At 46.3% G+C, this 18243-nt stretch overlaps 1 protein-coding gene across 1 annotated transcript; it reads right to left on the reverse strand.

The window, feature by feature from the left end:
* Positions 1–805: 805 nt before the first annotated feature.
* On the reverse strand, positions 806–14982 carry MUC17 (mucin 17, cell surface associated). Its single transcript, XM_071219182.1, has 11 exons — positions 14849–14982; positions 12223–12411; positions 11596–11723; positions 11167–11225; positions 8687–8838; positions 8139–8207; positions 7891–8053; positions 6718–6879; positions 6457–6554; positions 3131–3210; positions 806–1725 (listed from the first exon to the last, which is right to left on the reverse strand). Exons 1-11 carry the CDS (start codon positions 14940–14942, stop codon positions 1684–1686), a joined length of 1236 nt encoding a protein of 411 aa, XP_071075283.1. The 5' UTR covers positions 14943–14982; the 3' UTR covers positions 806–1683.
* Between the last annotated feature and the right edge of the window lie 3261 nt (positions 14983–18243).

An 18243-nucleotide genomic window follows, 5' to 3' on the forward strand; every position in this document is an offset into this window, starting at 1 on the left:
CCACAAGTATACGGTGTTCTGTAACAGAAGACCTAACAGACTAAGACAGCCCAGTTTTAGGACCTGGGGATTTCGAAGGCAAATATGGGAAAGAACCAAGTGAAGCCTAAAGCTCTCTAACCAAGGAGGCCAGGAGAGAAGGGCAGGGAGCTGCTAACGGTACCTGCAGGTGCTGTCAGTGTCCATGTGGGGGCAGCAGAGCCTATGCTCTTTCTCAGGCTAAGGTTTAAATGGGGCGGCCTGTGGAAGAGACCTCCTAGAACAAAATGAATCCTGAGCGGCATGGCAGAAAGAGTAATAAGGCATTCTAAAAATGGCAAAAACTTCAGTGATGGGGGCGACTTTAAAAACAACTTAGTCCTTATTCAGCAGAAGGCAAGACTGAATTCTAATGGTCAAATATGATTTCCCCAAATTTAACCACAGGAGTTAATGAGAAAGCTGAAAATCGAACCCAAAACTCCATCTCTTCAGATCTATGGAAAGAGCCTGTTTCCAAAAGAAGAACTTGGTTCTCTCTCAGCAGGAAGTGAGCCCCTCTGTCATGTTAGTGCGTGAATGTGCATGGGACCCCCATGGCATCCTGAGTGGCCGGCGAGTGATGCCAGGGAAGGTCAGGAGATGACACGCTACCTGGCTGCAGATTTCCTTTTTGTCACCTTGAGGCCAAACTCACCAAACCCTACATCCTAGAGGAGAGAAGGGGAGGATGAGAGAGCATGGCAGGTGAGAAACAGGAGCTTGATTAGGGCGTTGACTGGAGAGTGGCATGGGAACCACAAAAAATTTAATAAAAATCGGTTGTGTTATTATTTATTTATTATATATGATTATATTAACTAACAAAAGAAACCATCAGTAGATTAAAAGAAATTTTAAAATAGTCATAATCTTATATACTCAAAGAAAATGCTATATATTTTTAAAAACATGTTTTTCATGAGGAGGGAATGCAATCAATCTTAAACATCATTTTTGTGAAACAGTAAGTACAATCCAGTGTTTGATGGATCACCATTGAAAACCTGTGGATGGGAATGCTGTCCTTGGTGCTGAAGTTTGGCGTGGAGCAGGAAGAACCTCCCCAGAATGAGCTGAAGGGACTTCCCCGAGGTCCTGACAAGCCCATTGGAACTCACCCGTGTTTCTACTTTTTAAAATATTTCATTGTTTTTCTATTACAGTTGTCCCAATTTTTCTTCCCTTGCTCTCCACTGCCCCGCCCACCTCTCCGCTCCCACAGTCAATCCCCACCCTGTTGTCCACGTCCATAGGTGACTCATACATGTTCCTTGACTAGTCACTTCCCCTTCTTCCCACCCTTATTCACCCCCAGCCTCTGGTCACTGTCAGTCTGTTCCTTGTTTCCATGCCTGTGGTTCTATTTTGCTTATTTGTTTGTTTGCTCATTAGTTTCCTCTTATAGGTGAGATCATATGGCATTTGTCTTTTGTCACCTGGTTTATTTCACTTAGCATAATATTCTCCAGTTCCATCCATGCTGTCGCAAAAGGTAGAAGTTCCTTCTTTCTTTCTCAGAACTGTGGTTTCTCTCCTCTTCCTCTTTATTCCTTATTATGTTTCTGTAGAATGCTCTCAATGTGGAAAAGTTCCATCAAACATAGCTGAGCTGAGGTCTCCTCACTTCCAGACCCCACAGCTCCATGCGAAATTGCCTGTGCCTTAAAGTGGTGTTATCATCACCTGAGGCCTCTGAATTTTGATCTGGAAAGAGAGTTAGAACTAGATGAGGGCTGGACCCATGAGAAACCTGGAATTTGGAAGCATAAGAGTCTTGGAATAGGGGAAGCACTCAGTTTAGAAGTTATTCTGTTACCCAGAATCTAGTGCAAACAACTGTATCCCTCCACTCTACCCAACTCCCAAATTAGGCAGGTTAAAATGTGTCCTGGCTAAGCATTCATTTCTGCAACAAGGTTGTCTTCAGGGAAGGGAACTAGTGCCTGAAGCCAATCACACTTCTTTTGAGATGTGAATAATTTGAAGGTATTACTTTTGCCCTCAAATATCCATCCAGTTAAAATAAAAGTGTCAAGGAGTTGTCAACCCTTACCCAAGTGACCTATCTTGGCCTCAGTCATAGTGAGACAACCTGACACTAGGTACCTCCTGAGGTGATGCAGTGCCATTATTTATGATGTATGCTTACCATAAATGGTTAAGCTAAGTGTAATCAAGCTTGTAGACCACACTGCCAGTTTACAGGAAATACAGAAGATTGAGGGACAAGTTACATGACACCATAAGGAAGTAATTAGACAAATTCAGAATGTGGGACATTCTTTAACACAACCATATTAGACTCTTACAAAAACTAACACAGGTATGGGCAACATAGGTTTATGGTTGTGAATACACAAAACACAGAGTTTATTCTTAAATTATTATTTATTAGTTATTGTATTATTTTCCATATGAACAACTATAAACTTACTTTTGCACCCCCCCTGTATATTAAAAAAAGAAAAGGTAGGAGCCAGTCATAGGCTAAAAGACCAAAGAGACACAAGAGAAGTCAACGAGTGAAATTTGTAGTATTCACGTTTGAAAAAACTGGTAATAAGAGATGTTCCTGGGTTAATTGAAAAAAAAAAGGATATTGGATGATATTCTAGAATTATTATCAACTTATTGGGTGTGATAATGGCATTCTGAGGTGTATACTAATGTGTATAGCTGCCAAGTGTCATGTTTGCAACCAACTTCCAAATGGTCCAGCAAAAATTCACATATAAGCTAAACATGTTAAGCATTATTGATTTAGATGAGGTATATAAGTATTTACTGCACTACTATTTTGACTTCCATGTGTGCTTGAAAATTAAAATAACTAAATAAATTGGCCATCAAGGACACACTTAAAGTGCAGACAGAAACCTCTGAGCCTGAAGCCTCAGAGTCTAAAAAAGGTAGACCTTGCTGCTTAGCTCTCCTCCCCTCCCCGCTGCCATCCCAAGTTATGCCCATTTCCCTGCAGTGGAGGCCTGCATGATCACCTGGACTAGCAAATCGTAAATGTGGCTGCTTTCCTGAAGATCCTACCACGGTAGGAAGGGAGATGGGGTCTCAGAGCAGAGGGAGGTGAACATTTCATACAGACCCTTCTTACCTTTGTGTTAGAGTCTATGTTGTCCAAGGCAGGCTGGAAGTTACTATAAATGGAGTCCAGGTTGATGGAGCTCTCTGGTTCTAGACAGGGAGAAAGCCCCATGGGAGAAGAAGGTTAGGAAGGCAAGCTGTCATCTCTCCCTCTAATGCCACCCCCTGCTGGGTGAGGGGTGCGTCCCCGCTTCTCAAGATCCTAAAAACTTTTGCAAACAAGAGAGGCTACCTAAATTACTTGACCTCAGCAAATGGTTTGATCAATTCTCAAAAGATGTCAAAAAATCACATTTAAAAATTCAACAAAGAAAAACCATAAGCGCTTTACCAGCTCCTTAAAGTTCATGAAGTCCATTAAGATTTGTCCCGGCTTGGGGGGCATGGGGAGCTTTAGGATACTGGCTGACCCGTTTTGTGAGCATGTGCGTTTTCTACAACGTTTTTAAATAAAGTTTTACCATTTTCCCCCCGAAAAGTCTTAAACCTCCTTTGTTAGATAGTATTTCTAGGTGCTGTATAAAGAGTGTTTTTTATATTACCGTACATGATCTGTTTGTTGCTGATGCACAGAAATGCAATTCATCTTGTAAAATTGATCTTATATCTGGCAACATTGCTAAATCTATTCGTTTTGGTGATTTAACATTCTTTTGGGTTTCACGTAAGACAACCACATGAGCAAATGACAGATTTCTGTTTATTCTTTCCAATCTTTAAATACTTCATTTTTCTTTTTTATGGTACTCATTAGGACACCCAGGACAATAATTTATAGAGTTGGCGATAGAGGACACCAGTGACTTGCTCCTGGTTGAATACAGGGGTTGACAAACACCCCCTTGAGCCAAATCCAGCCTGCCACTTGTTTTTATATGTCCGACAAGCGAAGAATTTTTGAAAAATTTTAAGTGGTGGATAAAGTTTTGTTGGAACGCAGCCACAGCCCTCCATTCATTTATATATTGTCTATGTCTGTTTTCATGCTACCTCAGCAGAGTTGAGCAGCTGTGACAAAGATCATAAGCCCACAGCCCCAAAATATATCCTTTATAGAAAAAGTTTGCCAATTGCTGATTAAATTGAATGACTTTTGATGTTTTATCACCGAGAATGACTTTTGTGTGTTCGTGTGGCTACCTGTACCAGGAAATGGAGATTCTATGCCCATTTGGATGAGTTTTTATGATGGGCAGATAAGGGCATTTATTAAATGCTTTATTTTGCATCTATTGCAGTGATTTTTTTTCTTATCCTGGTAATGTGGTGAATTCATAAATAGCTACTCTAATCTTGAACTTTTGGTGTATTTTTATACCTGCTAGATTTGGTGTGCTAATTTTTGGGTTAGCATCTTTATATCTATGTACACAAGTAAGTTTGGTCTTTAAATTTATTTTCTTGTACTGCCTTTGCCTGGTTTTGCTATAAACATTAATGGTGGGCTCATAATGTGAATGGAGAGAATTGCCTCTTTGTCTGTCTCTGAGTGAGTTTGTATCAGAGTATCAGTGTTCGCTCTGTCAATGTCTGGTGCAATTCACTTGTAAAACAACTTGAGCCTGATTAATTTTAAAAAACAGTTTGGGGACCATTCTAAATTTTGCCTAAAGTTTATGGATGTGTTGGTTGGGAGATGTTTATAATAGTCTTTTATTAGCTTTTCAATCGCTGCTGCAATCATAGAGCCATCTCCTTACTCACTCCCGATGCTGTGTGTATCTTCACCCTTTCTCTTCATTAGTCATAAGCAGAAATCAGGCAGTTTTATTACTTTTCAAATAACCAACTTTTGATTTGTTGACTGTTTTTATTACATTTCTACTTTCGACTTTGTTGACTTCTGCTCTTTATTTTTACATCTGCATTCTTTGAAGTTATCTTGTGGTTGTTTCTTCCTAACTTCCCACGTTGAAAAGCTGGCTCAATGATTTCCAATCTTTCTTTTCCTCCACCAGTACAACTGCTTTCAAGGCATGAGTTTCCTTCTGAGTCCAGATGTAGCTGCATCCCTCACGTTTTGAAGCCGAGTATTTTCATTATCATTCAGATCCAAGTATTTTCTAACTTCCATTATGATTTCTTATTTGGTTCATGAGTTATTTAGAAACTTTAAAAAATTTTTCCAAGATATAGGATTTTTGTTTCTGTTTTCCAGAAATATTCTTTTTATTGATTTCTAACTTGCATTGTGGTCAGATGATGTAGTATGATTTAAATAATTTTTTTGAAATTTATTGAGACTTTTTCCTGACTGCGTGTGTGGAGATTCTTACAAGTTTTCTATATGCTCTTACAATGAATGTATACTCTGCAGTTGTGAAATGCAGTCTGTCTATGACAACTACATTAAGGTTGTTACTTATTTTATATGGCAGTTCCATCCCCTTGATGATTTTTTCTGCCTACTTGTCAACCAATTACTAAGAAATTTTATTTTTTTTTAAATCTCTCACCATGTTGGTGGATTCATCAATTTTTGCTTGTCGTTTTGTCAATTTTTGTTCTATATATTTTAAAGCTGCATTAGTAGGACTCACAGGTTAGACTTGTTATATCTTCTTAACAAAGTAAACCATTTTCCCAGCACAGATTGACCATTTTTAATAATTCTTTTTGCCTTCAAGTGTATCTGCCCACAGTGGCTACAGCTCCATATAGAACATCAGCTACTTCAGTATTTCTCTGTTTTGTCTTTTTCCATACTTTTGTTTTCATCCTTTCTTCATGCTTCTATTTTACATGTGCCTTTCATACACAGTGAACAGATTTTTTTAAAGTCTACTCTTCTAATTGGAGTGTTTAACTCATGTATATTTATTACAGTTACTGACAGAGTTATTGGATTCTTTTCTCTCTCATTTTGTGCTATATGTCATGCTCTTTCCGTTTTTTGTTTCCCCTTTCTGGCTTTTTTGTGGGTAGACTAAAACATTTTCCTCGTTCCATTATTTTCCGTCTTTAGAATTTAAAGACTCAATTTCTAGACATTTCGACATGTACATTTAACCTAACAAAATCTATAGGCAATCACTTTACTGAGCTATAACCCACCTGTTAATGAGCTTACCACAGAGGCACAGTTCTGCAGTCTGGAGAAACCTGCGACCTTCCAATAACTGCGACACCTCCTCATGGTCTAAGTATGCTGTGCCCATGCTGGTGCCCCATCCAGGGCCTTGCAGGAGGCAGTGGTGGAAATGGGGTTGCAGGTGTGGAACCCAACATTTTGGAGAAGAAAATGCTTTTTCTCTTTGCTCCCTCAGCCCCTCCCCCATGCCTCAGATGTAAGTCTCCACACTGAGATATTTTCAGTCCACTGAGAATTTCTAATACCTTCACAGGTGTCAAAGCCAATGTTTTGGAAGGTCCCATGGGCTGCTTCACCATCCTCCCCGTGCCACTTGTACAACTGAGTCACTTTGGACTTCTGCCTGTTGATAGAAACACGGGGGAGATCTCATTTTGAACAGAGAATGGGAACAAAAGTCCGGGGACTGGCTCTGTCCACCCCAAGATTAACATGATTAAAGACAGAGGGATCAGGAAAAGAGCAGGAGGTGGAGGTGAATGGAGGAGGCAGTAGGAGTGGCTCACCTTTTCACCTCTCTCCTGGAGCGGAACGTGAACACCAGCATGATGACAAGGACAATCAGTATCACTGCGCCCACTGCCCCCACGAGCCCGTACACCAGGCTCTTCTTGGTGCTAAACTCACAGGTTTCCCCTCTGTACCAGTCAGTGTCTGTGGTCAGGCAGCTGAGATGGAGAGAAGGAGCAGATGAGGAGAGGGAGCCATCCAGAGTCAGGGCCAGCCAGTGTCCATAGTCCCCCAGCCTCAGAACCAGCCCTGACCCCCGTGAGTGGATAGTGAGGAAAAGGGGAAGAGATTGCTGGGATGCGGAGCAAGGAGCTCTGAGGGGATGAACAGAAACAAAGCCCAGCTTCCATGGGTGGGCCTTAAATAGACACAATGCCCAGCTCTAGGCCTATAGATTCTGCAGTCCAGACCTAAAACAGCTGGCCCAGCTCTGGGATTTCTCTGGGCTGCACCCAGCAACTTGAGAACCCAGAAAAGGCCATTTCGCCCACACAGTAACCATCTTGGTTTTCAGACTCTCTCTCTCTCTCTGAGGAAGAACAATCCCCCATGCCCAATCCAGAGCAACTCCTCTTCCCTGGAGATGCCCTTTCTATACCTTGTTTTTAACTTCCCCAGGACAGCTTATAAACTCCTCTTCTGGGAAGCTTTCCCAGAATAACTTCTCAGGCCTTTGCACATGTGTGAGTCTTTACCTCATACCTGCTTCTCCAGCTGGTGTCTCTTTGATTGAGTTTCAGTAGGCAATGCCTTTCTTTGCTTTCCTACTCCCTTGGCCTTTACACTTTCCACCCTTCCCATGTAGGTGTGATCTTCTATCTCCATTTCACCAGCAGGGGATGTTTATCTCTCCCTGGAAGCAAGTCCCTGTCCTCCCCATCTGACTAGGGGCTTCCAGAGGCTGGGGCCTTCCCTCTGCTTCCTCAGAGCTTGACAATCTCCTCTGCCTCACTGGCTACAAAGCACAGGGAAAGGAGGGCAGCTACTGAACCATTCTCAGTCCATTCTAGACCTGGCCTTGGGGCTCTGGCCATGCATGTCCTTTGTGGCTGGCTGCATTCAGGAAAGTCCAGGACTCACTCCGCTACCTTGGAGTCTTGAGGAGTGGGGTCCCCAGGGGATGCAGAGAGGAGGGCAACTGGCCTGGGATGGAGTGGTGAGACACTCACTAGCAACGTGGGCCACTGCGCTCCAGCATGCACTTCCCAAAGTGGCAGTTCATGGAGGCACTGAAGCCAGGTTCACAGCGGCTAATGCACTTCGGTTTCCGGTCCTTGTACACCACGAAGAAGTAGTCAGCAAAGTCTTTCCCAACTTTCTCCCGGCATTCCTCTGCGGGGGCATGGAGGCACATGATCAAAAGGCTGGGAGCTCCGCCTGCCTCCCCTGCCCTCCCTGAAGCCCCTGGGTCACCAACCTTCAGGGTCGTATTGGGTAAATGAAATGTTTTGCACCTTGGTGGTGTTCGCTTTGAAGCACAGTATGCCTGTGAAGGAGACACAAAGCCCCTGATGAGCTTGTTTAGCAGGGGACTCAGGTGTGTGTCGTGGAGAGGGGGGTGGCATGGGGGTGGAAATCAGTCTCTGCAAAGAGGAAATACCAGCCTCACTTCCAGCTTTCCAGAACCATGACCCCCCAAGTGTCTTCTCCTATACCCTCCTTGGCCAAGATCCCCACACTGCTCATTGCACTGAGAAACATCTACATTGGGCAATAAGTCAGGCTCATCCTCATTTTTGTGCAGATTTGGGATTTAGCACATTTGCCTCTGCATCTTCCTTTCAGAACCTCTCTTGGCATCTGCCAGTCGGAGTGATAAGGGTTGGGACTGATTTCTGGTCTCTTAGTGTTCTCCCGCTCCACCCCCCCCATCTGCCTCTCTGCCCTCCCCCACCCCAGGCATAACAAGCTCAAAGATTCTTTGAAAGCCTCCTCATGCCCCTCCCCAGAAGCCTAGGAATTTACTTGTGCAGTTTTCATCCTTCATTACTTGTTCGTTGGTTATATTGTTAATTTTTTGCTCTATTTTCTTGGTGGCATTCTTTAAAACTTCCTTGTATTCCGGGGTGAAATTGGCCTTCAGGAAGACATCATGCTTCACCACCACACTGCCATGACTGAGCAGAGAGAGAAAAATGTCCTTGGTCATCCTCCCAAGTGCTAGTGGGCGCTCACCTCCCCAACCCTTTCCCCAGGCAGGCTTTGCCTTCTGGCCCACAGGGAAAGGCAGAGCTGGGGGAGGACGGTTGAAAACGAAGACCCAATGTCTATTGGGTGAAGGCTCCATTCCAGGCGCTGCACTTGCACATCACTAGAGGACCCATGTCACCCGGAAGACTGGGGGAAGGCTTGGGAATGGAGATGGACAGAGGGATGGCACCATGGAAGTGGTCAACCTTAAGGTGTTTCCATATGTACTGAAGCAGAAGACTGGGCAGCGGCTGGCAAGGCATCCATAAGGGGCCATTGGCCATGGGGGAGGAGGGTGTACCAGGGACTCCTACAGGATTTATGAATTTCTAGGTGGTAGGCTGGCTGCGGGAGGTCTGTGAGCCTCTTACGACCATATGCAAAAATTTCAAGGTGCATATGTCCATCTTTTTCTACTCCCACAAATATTTGTCCATTCTAAAAGGAGTCACTGATACCTAAAAGGTTAAACTTCTTATCAAAAGTCTCTCCCTACCCCGTGCTCAAGAGTTAGGAGAAGCCAGGGCCTCAGACATGCTCACAGCTTCCCTTTGCTTCCTTTCTTTTCCCCAGCTCCCAATGCCCCTCCCTGTGATCAAGAATCATTTTCCTTGATTTTGTCCATGTGTCCTTTATAAATCGAGGGGGAGGATGGAGGTGGGGGAGGGAGGTGGGTTCAGCTGGGGTGGGGTGGAGGGATGGGGAGAAAAGGCATACAACTGTAATTGAATAACAATAAAAAATTTTTTAGAAAAAGGAAAAAAAATGCTTGAATAAACAAATGCATGTGGAAAAAAAAAAAGAATCATTTTCCTGCGGTGTGCTTTCTCACAGACCTCAGAGCCCAGCTCTCCTCCTGTCTGCCTAAGGAGGTGGGTTACACAAAAACCTGCGATGCTTTTAGGCAGGACCATAAAGGTGCTGGCTCAGTGCCTGGCCCACAGAAAACATCCTCCCTCTGTTGCCTGAGAGATTGAAGGGCAGGTGGAGTACAGGGAGGAGGACTGGCACTACAGAGCCCCCACTCCCACCCCCACCCCAGGAGCAAAAGAAGGAGTCCGACAGGGTCAGCACATGCCATGATTCAGAGAGGACTTTTAGGGGCAGAATGAAAAACACTGTTCTCTTCTAGAGCAGCTGAGCTGCCTTGCCCCAGGTTGGTCTGGCACCCGCCGTGCACACAGACTGGGAAGGGACTTGGAAGCCCCACCTGGCCCTACCTGGGGTGGCCTCTCTTGTGAGAGAGAGGTTTCATGTTAGACAGAATTGGGGAAGGAAGAAAAATGAAGGTGGGTAAACAGCATTTTTCTGTGCTTTAAAAAAATTTTTCTTTTAGTTGTAAGTTCCTTTTGAAAATTAGCAGTGATGGCTCTGTAAACCATGAGAAAGGATACCTCCCTTGTGTTCCCAAGGATTTCATGACATTGGGATGAGTAACAGGGTAAAGATTCTGTGAGGGCAGAATCCTATCCTAGGCGAATAGGAGTGAATATAGGACAACTGTGAACTTGGACATCTTTTGTCCTAGGGGTTTCCCTTTGCAAGCTAAGTTATTTAGCTTTATCAGTGAAGGCTAATGGGGTATCCATGACACAAGTTGTAGCCTCCAGGTGTTCTGGTGTGTTGGTGCCTTGGTACTACTACCCTATACATGACCCCTCAGGCAACTCACTGCATCTCTCTAAGCCTCAGTTCCTTCATCTGCACAATGGGAACAGCCCCACTGACCTCACTCACAGGGTGGTTATGAGCTTTCCTTTGGAAAATGTTTGCAAAACTATAATTGTTAGAGGGTTTTATGAGCTGAATTGTGTTCCCCAAAACCATATATGTTGAAGCCCTAATTCTCCAGTATCTCACAATATGTCTTCACAGAAATTATTAAATGAAAATGAGGCTGTCAGGGTGGGCCTGAATCCAATCTGATCAGTGTCTTTATAAGAAAAGGAAATTTGGTTACACAAAGAGAACCAGGGATGCACATGCCCAGAGGAAAGGCCATGCAAAGACACTGGGGAAGGTGATTGTCTGTGATCCAAGGAGAGAAGCCTCAGCAGAAACCAAACCTGTTGACCCCTTGATCTTGGACCTCCTGCCTCCAGAACCATGAGAAATAAATACCTGTTGTTTAAGCCATCCAGTTTGGGATATTTTGTTATGACAGCTCTAGCATAGGGGGCATAGTTACAATTCTTTATAATTATAACTAGAGTTTCCACTCCTAGACCTTTTTCCTAGGAGCCTCAGATACTTACGTCAATTCTGTGATGTTAATCCCTTTATACTCTCTGATTCCGGCATAAACTAGGTTCATCTGAAAGGAAAGGAGGCCACTGTTATCTCAGAGGCCCCAGCTGGGGGCCTGCTAGGCCTTTCCATAGAACCTCAGGAGGGCCAAGGGTGGACATGCAGCATCTCCCTGTCCCCATCCCCCGAGGACAGGGGAACTCTGTCCAAGCAAAGATGTCTCTTCCCAGAGACCAGCCCTGCCCCTGGGGCTCCTGGGAAACCCCAGCTGGAACCTTGCTTTGTCTTTCCCCCTCCTTCTCTGGCAAGCCCTGAGGAAATAGTGAGCTGAGAAACTCCCACACCTCTAACATGGCCTTCATCTACTTTCTTAACCCTTAGAGATCCCTCTCTGGGGAGATCTGAGTAGCAATGGGGACTTGTTCTCCCAGGCCCACCTGGTCTGTGAATGATTTATTGAACATCTGGAACTTCAGAGAAGACCGGTTTTGTAGCTCTTCAGTGTAAACCTCACTGGTCACTGTCACACTCAGTTTCATCTCAGCAGAGACAGTCTCTGGAGGTTCTGAGAGGGTCAGACAACAGCATCACTGAGGGCAGGACCCACTAAATTTCCTACCAAGGAGGCCCATACCTCTGGTGACTCTGCTCTGAGTGGGGGAGTAGCCTGGTCTCCCACCCCGAACTCCCACTCAGATCTCATCAGAGTGCCCCTGGAGAGAGGGGGTACAATGTACTCCTCATGGCTTTGCAATGGAGCCCAAGGGTCCTTGGGTCTTATATTCTATTAGAGAATTCTATATACTTTTTTTATTCTTCTCCATCATACTCACTTATTTTAAGTATATTTTATGGTAAAAGTCTGTACTAAATTTGTATTTTGTTCCAAACTATACCTTCTTGATTTATTCATTTAAAAATATTTCAACTCTGTTACTACTGGGTAAAATCGTTGTTGCCCCAGGAAGAGGCCATATTCCTAGCAAAGAAGGAGCAGGAATGGGTGCCCAGCATGGAGGTGGGGCCCAGGGCTGGGGAAGAAAGAGTCCTGCAGTTTTACTCACGTATCTCGATGCTCGAGACCATCTCCTCACACTTCTGCCCCTGGTAGAGGCTGGTGCACACACACTTGATCCCATCCCAGGAGCCTCCATTCTGGCAGACCACTATCCCAGACTGGCACTTATCTCCTGTATAGCCAGAGGGGCATGCACAGGCCTTCCCGTTCCATGTCCCTCCATTGAGGCATGTCACTGAAAGGGACAAGACCCAGCTCAACCACATGTATTTGCACAGTAGTTTATAGCTTGCATCATATTTTCACAGACCACAATCTAATTTGATGTTCTCTGAGCCCCTGGGTGGGCCAGACAGTATTATGTTCACTTTACAGGTGGGAGAAGTAAGGTGGAGCGAGGTTAAGGTTCCACGTGGAAGCAGAGTTGACCTGGCTATGGAGTCCTATTTCCAGCATGCTTTCCTTTAGCCCCAGAAATCAAAGAAAGAAAAACCTGGTGTTGTGAGAAGTGGGGGCAACACAGTCAGGACTGAGGATGAGAAAAAAAGAGAGGCTGCAGAAACTCAGGGGACTTCATCAGTTTGGAGTCCACCAAGCTTGAGAATAAGCTTGTCATTGTCCCTTCAACGCCTGGTTCAGAGGAGCTTCTCCTGGACATCATTGCCATTGTGACTGTTTCTGACCCATTTTTAATTTGTTGGGATGTGGAGTTTAAGGGAGGAGTGCAGACTTAGTTTAAAGATAGGAAGTGGTTATAGACAACTCTCAAACATCTATGCTAAACAACCTGGAAAATCAAAAGTTCTGTTCTTTTTGGCTTTTCTTCGAAAGAGCCATGCCTGTTCAGACCAGTATTTGAAGTGTGGCTCCTCTGGGGAGGCACATGAGGGGTGCATGCACTCTACAAAGCCCTGTCCTATCTCTGCCTCCTGGTCTACCCCCACCAGACTCAGAGATCAGGGGCCACACCCATGACAATCACACCAGAAAGCCTCTACTTACAGTCTCTGTTCCAAGACATGCAGGAAGAATGAGAGAGATGACATGAGAATCCTGAGCACACTGGAGACTCATAAATCCTCCGTCTCTCTCCATCTCTCTCTCTCTCGCTCACTTGCTCTTGCTCTCTCTCTTTACTGAAGAATATCCAGACTGGATCTAGGCACTTAAGCCCATACTTGTGAGTAAAGCAAACGCAGATGCTGGGGTGTGTTCACTTATTGCCCAACAGTCTAAAGAAAAAGCCGACCTCGAGGGGATAAGAGGAAGCCAGAAGGGACCATCTGCCTTCAGGAAGATGACCAAAAGTAGCCCTGGTCTCAGCAGTCACACAGCCACCTGGCATTCACTGTGAAACACTTTCAGGGCTTCCTGGGAACACAAGGTGTACAACTCCCTTCTGAAGATGCTCAGCCCACTGCCTAAGAACCTAAGAGAACTCACCAAGACAAAGACACATTGGAGAGAAACCAGAGAAAAAGGCCACACAATAGAAAGGTCGGGCAAAGCAGAACTCAACAGAGGAACAGTGTACAGAGCCGTGAGAAAATGCAGCAGGCAAAAACTGAAGAACTGCCTTTCATCTTTATCGGTTCAAGACAGATTGGGCAGTGTCAGACACAGGTCACATGTCTGCAGGCATATCCAGTGTTCATTTAAATCAGTAAGGCTTTCAATTATTTTAACTAGTACACCACAAGTCCTCACTTAACAATATCAGTAGGTTCTGCAAATTAAAATAATGCATAATAAAACCAATTTTACCATAAACTGATATAAACAAGAGTTAAGTTCCTAAGGCATCTCATTAATATTATAATAAAACGAAGTTGAATGAGACATTATTTGAAGGCCCACTGTACTTCCTTCAGTGCATGTTAACTACCCTTTCCCAGCCTCATCATAATACTGACTGGTGTAATAGTATACCATATAATATATACTGTATACTCTATGTAATAAAATCACAGTATATTACAACAGTGGGTATGAAGTGGGGGAGTCCGTTCTCACCCTAACCAGAGTGAAGAGAGCTGAGAAAACTCTCTAGAATCAAAGAGAAGAGATGGAAGCATAAGGATAAACATTCGAGGACATGGAGGCAGAGTTCAGAGTGAATTAAAATGAACCCTCTTTTGCTTCTATAGTGGATGGTCAGAGGGTAAGTTAAAACAAAATAAAAGTGAAAGGTGGCAGAGAAACTGCTCCCAAAGGTACATGTAAATACTATTGGCAACATCTCCCACAAAACAAAACAAAAAAACAAAAATTTTCACTTAAACATGACCAAGAGAAATGAGGAAAACTCTAAAAAGATGTACAAATGAAAGCCACAATGTTAATGAAATTATTATATATAAAATGCAATAGAACACGCACTTGCAGAGTATAAAAGGAAGGAAATGAGGTGTGTGGACGCCTTAGTGGGAACTGAAGATGGATGTCCAGGCTAAGAGAGATAACCAGCACTGTAAAAAAGAGAGACCAAGGAAAACAACATTAAACATACAGAGAAATAAATAATACAGTGAAAAGACTGCAGAGGTATTTATCTAATGGACAACTAAGAGCTAAGACAACTAAGAGCTATAAGAAGTAAATGAGTACACACTTAACACAGCCAAGAAGGGAGAGATTAAATGTTCTAAAAAATGAATTAAAAAATTACTTACATGATGTGGTTAGTGGAGCACTAGAAGTTAGGGCAAAGGTGCTCTTCATTGTAGATGTTGTTATTGGGGTGGTGCCTACAGAGGACATTGCCATGGATGCCGTGGTGTGTGCAGTGGATGCCACTGGGGTGCTGGTTGCACTAGTTGTTAGTGAAACTGTGCTCCCTTCTGTGGAAGTTGTGTCAGGAGTGTTGCTGTCAGTCAGCGTTGTTGAGGATGGACCAGCCTCTGCAGACCCTGCAGTAGAGGTGGAACTGCCTGTAGAAGGTGCTGGAGATCCAGCAGTGTCTGTAGAAGCTGTCGGTGGGGAGGTGCCTACAGAAGACGTTGCCGTGGATGCCGTGGTGTGTGCAGTGGATGCCACTGGGGTGCTGGTTGCACTAGTTGTTAGTGAAACTGTGCTCCCTTCTGTGGAAGTTGTGTCAGGAGTGTTGCTATCAGTCGGCGTTGTCGGGGATGGACCAGCTCCTGCAGACCCTGCAGCGGAGGTGGAACTGCCTGTAGAAGGTGCTGGAGATCCAGCAGTGTCTGTAGAAGCTGTCAGTGGGGAGGTGCCTACAGAAGACGTTGCCGTGGATGCCGTGGATGCCGTGGTGTGTGCAGTGGATGCCACTGGGGTGCTGGTTGCACTAGTTGTTAGTGAAACTGTGCTCCCTTCTGTGGAAGTTGTATCAGAGGTGGTGCTGTCAGTCGGCATTGTCGGGGATGGACCAGCTCCTGCAGACCCTGCAGCAGAGGTGGAACTGCCTGTAGAAGGTGCTGGAGATCCAGCAGTGTCTGTAGAAGCTGTCGGTGGGGAGGTGCCTACAGAAGACGTTGCCGTGGATGCCGTGGTGTGTGCAGTGGATGCCACTGGGGTGCTGGTTGCACTAGTTGTTAGTGAAACTGTGCTCCCTTCTGTGGAAGTTGTGTCAGGAGTGTTGCTGTCAGTCGGCGTTGTTGAGGATGGACCAGCCTCTGCAGACCCTGCAGTAGAGGTGGAACTGCCTGTAGAAGGTGCTGGAGATCCAGCAGTGTCTGTAGAAGCTGTCAGTGGGGAGGTGCCTACAGAAGACGTTGCCGTGGATGCCGTGGTGTGTGCAGTGGATGCCACTGGGGTGCTGGTTGCACTAGTTGTTAGTGAAACTGTGCTCCCTTCTGTGGAAGTTGTGTCAGGAGTGGTGCTGTCAGTCAGCGTTGTTGAGGATGGACCAGCTCCTGCAGACCCTGCAGCGGAGGTGGAACTGCCTGTAGAAGGTGCTGGAGATCCAGCAGTGTCTGTAGAAGCTGTCGGTGGGGAGGTGCCTACAGAAGACGTTGCCGTGGATGCCGTGGTGTGTGCAGTGGATGCCACTGGGGTGCTGGTTGCACTAGTTGTTAGTGAAACTGTGCTCCCTTCTGTGGAAGTTGTGTCAGGAGTGGTGCTGTCAGTCAGCGTTGTTGAGGATGGACCAGCTCCTGCAGACCCTGCAGCGGAGGTGGAACTGCCTGTAGAAGGTGCTGGAGATCCAGCAGTGTCTGTAGAAGCTGTCAGTGGGGAGGTGCCTACAGAAGACGTTGCCGTGGATGCCGTGGATGCCGTGGTGTGTGCAGTGGATGCCACTGGGGTGCTGGTTGCACTAGTTGTTAGTGAAACTGTGCTCCCTTCTGTGGAAGTTGTGTCAGGAGTGTTGTTGTCAGTCGGCATTGTCGGGGATGGACCAGCTCCTGCAGACCCTGCAGCGGAGGTGGAACTGCCTGTAGAAGGTGCTGGAGATCCAGCAGTGTCTGTAGAAGCTGTCAGTGGGGAGGTGCCTACAGAAGACGTTGCCGTGGATGCCGTGGATGCCGTGGTGTGTGCAGTGGATGCCACTGGGGTGCTGGTTGCACTAGTTGTTAGTGAAACTGTGCTCCCTTCTGTGGAAGTTGTGTCAGGAGTGGTGCTGTCAGTCGGCGTTGTCGGGGATGGACCAGCTCCTGCAGACCCTGCAGCAGAGGTGGAACTGCCTGTAGAAGGTGCTGGAGATCCAGCAGTGTCTGTAGAAGCTGTCAGTGGGGAGGTGCCTACAGAAGACGTTGCCGTGGATGCCGTGGATGCCGTGGTGTGTGCAGTGGATGCCACTGGGGTGCTGGTTGCACTAGTTGTTAGTGAAACTGTGCTCCCTTCTGTGGAAGTTGTGTCAGGAGTGGTGCTGTCAGTCAGCGTTGTTGAGGATGGACCAGCTCCTGCAGACCCTGCAGCGGAGGTGGAACTGCCTGTAGAAGGTGCTGGAGATCCAGCAGTGTCTGTAGAAGCTGTCGGTGGGGAGGTGCCTACAGAAGACGTTGCCGTGGATGCCGTGGTGTGTGCAGTGGATGCCACTGGGGTGCTGGTTGCACTAGTTGTTAGTGAAACTGTGCTCCCTTCTGTGGAAGTTGTGTCAGGAGTGGTGCTGTCAGTCAGCGTTGTTGAGGATGGACCAGCTCCTGCAGACCCTGCAGCGGAGGTGGAACTGCCTGTAGAAGGTGCTGGAGATCCAGCAGTGTCTGTAGAAGCTGTCAGTGGGGAGGTGCCTACAGAAGACGTTGCCGTGGATGCCGTGGATGCCGTGGTGTGTGCAGTGGATGCCACTGGGGTGCTGGTTGCACTAGTTGTTAGTGAAACTGTGCTCCCTTCTGTGGAAGTTGTGTCAGGAGTGTTGTTGTCAGTCGGCATTGTCGGGGATGGACCAGCTCCTGCAGACCCTGCAGCGGAGGTGGAACTGCCTGTAGAAGGTGCTGGAGATCCAGCAGTGTCTGTAGAAGCTGTCAGTGGGGAGGTGCCTACAGAAGACGTTGCCGTGGATGCCGTGGATGCCGTGGTGTGTGCAGTGGATGCCACTGGGGTGCTGGTTGCACTAGTTGTTAGTGAAACTGTGCTCCCTTCTGTGGAAGTTGTGTCAGGAGTGGTGCTGTCAGTCGGCGTTGTCGGGGATGGACCAGCTCCTGCAGACCCTGCAGCAGAGGTGGAACTGCCTGTAGAAGGTGCTGGAGATCCAGCAGTGTCTGTAGAAGCTGTCAGTGGGGAGGTGCCTACAGAAGACGTTGCCGTGGATGCCGTGGATGCCGTGGTGTGTGCAGTGGATGCCACTGGGGTGCTGGTTGCACTAGTTGTTAGTGAAACTGTGCTCCCTTCTGTGGAAGTTGTGTCAGGAGTGGTGCTGTCAGTCAGCGTTGTTGAGGATGGACCAGCTCCTGCAGACCCTGCAGCGGAGGTGGAACTGCCTGTAGAAGGTGCTGGAGATCCAGCAGTGTCTGTAGAAGCTGTCAGTGGGGAGGTGCCTACAGAAGACGTTGCCGTGGATGCCGTGGATGCCGTGGTGTGTGCAGTGGATGCCACTGGGGTGCTGGTTGCACTAGTTGTTAGTGAAACTGTGCTCCCTTCTGTGGAAGTTGTGTGAGGAGTGGGGCCATTAGTC

The sequence above is a fragment of the Desmodus rotundus genome, chromosome 1 (genome assembly GCF_022682495.2).
Source record: "Desmodus rotundus isolate HL8 chromosome 1, HLdesRot8A.1, whole genome shotgun sequence".
Lineage (NCBI taxonomy): Eukaryota > Metazoa > Chordata > Mammalia > Chiroptera > Phyllostomidae > Desmodus > Desmodus rotundus.

What these genes read in the sequence shown, in the direction of transcription:
- MUC17 (XM_071219182.1), bottom strand. Translation starts at nt 14,942, where the DNA reads ATGGCAATGTCCTCTGTAGGCACCACCCCAATAACAACATCTACAATG. An exon ending in GAAGGATGAAAACTGCACAA is followed by an intron (nt 8,208 to 8,686) that starts GTAAATTCCTAG and finishes TCTCCTTCACAG; the next exon opens with GCATACTGTGCTTCAAAGCG. An exon ending in TACCCAATACGACCCTGAAG is followed by an intron (nt 8,054 to 8,138) that starts GTTGGTGACCCA and finishes ATGCCCCCGCAG; the next exon opens with AGGAATGCCGGGAGAAAGTT.